At 61.4% G+C, this 4023-nt stretch overlaps 1 protein-coding gene and 5 non-coding genes across 6 annotated transcripts; 3 read left to right on the top strand and 3 right to left on the bottom strand.

Moving 5' to 3' along the window:
* Positions 1-220: 220 nt before the first annotated feature.
* Positions 221-302, bottom strand: TRNAS-GCU. The gene has a single exon. It is a non-coding gene; the product is annotated as a tRNA-Ser (tRNA).
* Positions 303-410: 108 nt separating this feature from the next.
* Positions 411-483, top strand: TRNAM-CAU. Its single transcript has one exon. It is a non-coding gene; the product is annotated as a tRNA-Met (tRNA).
* A 364-nt stretch (positions 484-847) lies between these two features.
* LOC121092632 (vitelline membrane outer layer protein 1 homolog) lies at positions 848-3560 on the top strand. The gene is made up of 4 exons (XM_040603908.1): positions 848-893; positions 2470-2612; positions 2698-2813; positions 2959-3560. The coding sequence occupies exons 1-4, from the start codon at positions 848-850 to the stop codon at positions 3260-3262; spliced, it is 609 nt and encodes a 202-aa protein (XP_040459842.1). The 3' UTR covers positions 3263-3560.
* TRNAM-CAU lies at positions 1090-1162 on the bottom strand. Its single transcript has one exon. It is a non-coding gene; the product is annotated as a tRNA-Met (tRNA).
* TRNAS-GCU lies at positions 1421-1502 on the top strand. Its single transcript has one exon. It is a non-coding gene; the product is annotated as a tRNA-Ser (tRNA).
* A 281-nt stretch (positions 3561-3841) lies between the features above and the next one.
* TRNAT-AGU lies at positions 3842-3915 on the bottom strand. The gene has a single exon. It is a non-coding gene; the product is annotated as a tRNA-Thr (tRNA).
* Between the last annotated feature and the right edge of the window lie 108 nt (positions 3916-4023).

The following is a 4023-nucleotide window of genomic DNA, read 5'->3' as shown; positions in this document are numbered from 1 at the left end:
GAACGTACTGGTGCCTCGTTGCTATGGGAAAGCTCTGGCTGCGGGGTGCTCTAACAGTGTGCCGCTTTAAGTGCTGGGTTGTCCAGCGTAAAATAACCAAATTTGCCAGACTGTGGGAAGCGAGACCGGCCTCTGGCACCCACTGTATCGCTTTGCTCAGGACTTCATGCCTTCGCCTGTGGGCACCGTGGGAGAGCTCGGGGCGGGCGCAAAACAATCGCGACGAGGGTGGGATTCGAACCCACGCGTGCAGAGCACAATGGATTAGCAGTCCATCGCCTTCACCACTCGGCCACCTCGTCCTGCCCCTCGCCGCGCGCAGCCCCGCCCCTGCGCGCCGCCCGCCGGCCTCGCCCCGGCCCGCGCCGTCCTGGCCCCGGTGAGGGCGCGGCCCCGCCCGCCCTGCCACCGCCCTCTTAGCGCAGCCGGCAGCGCGTCAGTCTCATAATCTGAAGGTCCTGAGTTCGAGCCTCAGAGAGGGCAGAAATTTTTGCCGCCGCGGTGGTTGAGAGCCTGATTAGGGCAGGGCCCGACCGCTCTTTTGCCGGGTGGCATCGCCGCGGCAGGGAGCAGAGGATGTTGGTGTTATAGTTGAATTTAAACAAATAGAGTCCGAAATGGATTCACTAAATATTTATTAAGGCAGGAAAGCAAAAGCAGCGCTGGGCAGCCGGGGAATCGCAGCTCCACCAAGGGCTCGCAAATTCAAGCAAGTTGAACAGCTTTTTTTATCTTCACCGAGGTCGCTTCTGACATCTTCCGTACGCCCCTCTGCTGCTTCTCTTATCGTGGTTTCTTGTCAAACAGGACGTTCCCGTGTTTGGTGTAGCAAGATAACATTGTGGACATGTCTCTTCTTGTTAAACAGGAAGTTCTCAAGACCACCACAATGGGTTCGTTCTTCTTGCTGAACTTGTTTGATCAGCAAATTACCCTTAAGTTACTTATTACACTGGGGCGCGGGGTATGGAGGTGTGCCCACCGCAGAGCCCCCTCACGCTGCTGCGGGGCTCAGCGGGGCAGTGAAACAGCGGCCAGCCTCCCACACCAAGCCAAACAACAAAAAAAAAAAATCACAAAAATCAGCTCTGCCCTCTCTGAGGCTCGAACTCAGGACCTTCAGATTATGAGACTGACGCGCTGCCGGCTGCGCTAAGAGGGCGGTGGCAGGTTAGGCCCGGGGCTGGGCCTCAGCGCGGCGGGTCGAGGCAGGGCGGCAGGGCCGGGGTGAGGCCGGGGCAGGGCCGGGGCAGGGCCCCCCAGGGCTGCAGCAGGGCCGGGGCAGGGCGGCAGCAGGGCCGGGGCAGGGCCCCCCAGGGCGGCAGCGGGGCCGGGGCCGGGGCAGGGCCGGGGCAGGGCCCCCCAGGGCGGCAGCAGGCGGCTGTTAGCGAGGGGCGGGGCCACGCGCGGCGAGGGGCAGGACGAGGTGGCCGAGTGGTGAAGGCGATGGACTGCTAATCCATTGTGCTCTGCACGCGTGGGTTCGAATCCCACCCTCGTCGGGATAGCTTTTTTTGCTCGCGGTGCGGAAGAAATGGGGAAGAGCCCGAGCTGGGTTTGCGTGTCCTGCGGTTCAGGGGTTGGCTCAAGGTTCTGCCTGGCACACGGGGACCCTGGGCGCGACCCCCAGCCGAGTCAGAGCCCTGGGAGGTACCTGGTAGCAGGTGCCTTGTCCACCATGGCAACTGCATCCTCCCAAGGGGAAGAGGTCACCAGTCCCCACCCCCGCAGTAGCATTTAGCTTTAAAAAGGCAGTGACGGGGGGAAAACAAGGGGTAGAAGAAACTGAAGAAGCATCTGAAAGGGCAGCCAGGTCCTGGCATGGAAGTAAGCGGCTGGAAATCTCTTATCCAAGACTCATGTCAAAAACCCCACTCAGAAAGAGCTATTACTGCAGAAATGCTGTTAGGCAGTAAGACAATAACCCTCTGGAATGGCAAAGCACAACCAGAAAGCAAACTGGGACAAATGAAGCATGAAGGCACCATGAAATGGATACCTGGGGGATTAAGGGCAGGGAAGGTGGGAAGGGATTTCCTTCAGAGGTGTCACTGAATGTGCCTGTTCACTTTCACCGCCAAAAAAAGAAAGAAAGAGCAAAAGGCAGCATGCAAATCCCATTTTGTATATGGTGGGAACCTGGAGAGGCAGAGGAAGGTGCCCCAGTCCCGTGTGGCCCAGAGCCCTGGTTAGCACTGGAATGCCTGGTGGTCCTGGGCAAACTGCTTGGAGAGGGACCCAAACAAAGAGCTGGTGGATCAGCTCCCTGCACTCCACCCCGGGGGAGGATTAACTCTCTCCTGCAGCTAATCCCGGCCATCCAACAGGCCTGGGCACCCTGGGAAGGTAACTGAGATGCTTCCAGGTCCCTCCTGCCAGCCCTGCTAGGTATAAAAGCCTGGCGGGCCAGCTGCAGGCAGGGCAGCCATGCTGGGGGACAGGTCCTGCCGCTGCCTGCAGGGCTTGCAGGTGCCGCAGGGCAGGGGCAGGCGTGGGACCAGGGTGGGAGGGATGCCTTGGTCATCACCGTGTCCAACGGGGGACCCTGGGGAGACTGGACCTGGCCGGACATGTGCCCCAAGGGCTCCTACGCCAGTGGCATCAGCTTCAAGGTGCAGCCTCTGTGGCAGTGCCCACGGCCAGTCCAGGGACCCCGTTCCTGTGGGGAGTTAACCCCCCACCTCTGTTCCCTCGCAGGTAGAGACACCCCAGGGGGTGATGGAGGGTGACACGGCATTGAACCGGATTCGGCTGCACTGCTCCCACAGCAGGAACCCCAGTGGTGGCTACATGGCTGAGCCCCAGAGTGGCAGGTGAGCCCCCCGCCCCCCCTGCCCTCTCCCTGTGGCTGGGGAGCCTTGTTCACTGCTGCCCCCAGCCCTGCAGGGCTTCAATCTCTCCTCCTCCCCTCCCACAGCCCCAGCCTCACCACCCACCACCTCCTCTCTCCCCACCTAGATGGGGACACTGGTCAGAGGTCTGCTGGTGCCCCCATCGAGGGCGCCTGGTGGGCTTCGCTCTGCGGGTCCAGGCACCTCAGCGCGGGCTCCTGAGTGATGAAGTGGCTGCCACCAGTGCCCGCTTTGCCTGCTCCAACGGGCACATCCTGGAGGGTTCAGGGTCCACCTGGGGCCAGTGGGGCAGCTGGAGCCCCCAGTGCCCCAGTGCAGTGTGCGGCATCCAGACACGGCAGGAGCCTGCGCGGGGGCTGAAGGGGGCTGACACAGCCCTGAATGATTTGCGTCTCTTCTGCTGTCTGTAACAAGCGCTGGAAACCCACTACAGGGCACCTGATCCTGTGACCCAGACCCACAGCAGAGCCTATCCATGGGGTCCCCCCCGCCGGGAGATGTTTTAGCTCTGGTACCCTCAGGGGGCACCTTCCCCTCATCCCCATGCGCTCCATCATTGGTTATGTGCTGCTGCCAGCCCCCCAACACCTACCCCGCTTCCCAGAAATGTTTGCAAGTCCTTTCTGCGCCCACCCAGACTTCCAGATACTCCCCAGCATTTCCAGGACTGTTCTTGTCCTACTCTGAAATAAGCTTTCAGTAAAAGCATGCACCCAGACCGTGTCAGGGCGGCTTCGTCATTGGCAGGGGGCAAACTGGGGCAGAGAAACGGGGAGCTGTGGCTGGCCCTGCCAGGACATGGGGATGTGTCACCCACCGGGGGGCGTAACCGAAAAGTCAAAGCAGGACCCTTCTCAAAGGGCAAAAGGGTGGGAGCCTGCAGGCACTGGAGGAAATCCCGATGGGGACGCCAGGGTGCCCTGCTCAGGGCAGAGACCCCCAGCAATGCCCCCCAGCTTGGGGCAGAGAGGAAAAAAGCCCCCAGGCACAGGCACCACTGGGAGTCGAACCCAGGATCTCCTGTTTACTAGACAGGCGCTTTAACCAGCTAAGCCATGGCGCCCACCTGCCCCCCAGCCATGGGGTGCCCCATGGCCACAGGGTCTGCTACAGCCATGGCCATAGCCCAGCCCCTGTCCCCATCCTGCTGCCAGCCTGACACCAGCGTCAC

This window comes from Falco naumanni, chromosome 8, assembly GCF_017639655.2.
Source record: "Falco naumanni isolate bFalNau1 chromosome 8, bFalNau1.pat, whole genome shotgun sequence".
Lineage (NCBI taxonomy): Eukaryota > Metazoa > Chordata > Aves > Falconiformes > Falconidae > Falco > Falco naumanni.
Note: the sequence above shows the minus strand (reverse complement) of the source record. Positions and strands in the feature narration are given on the sequence as shown.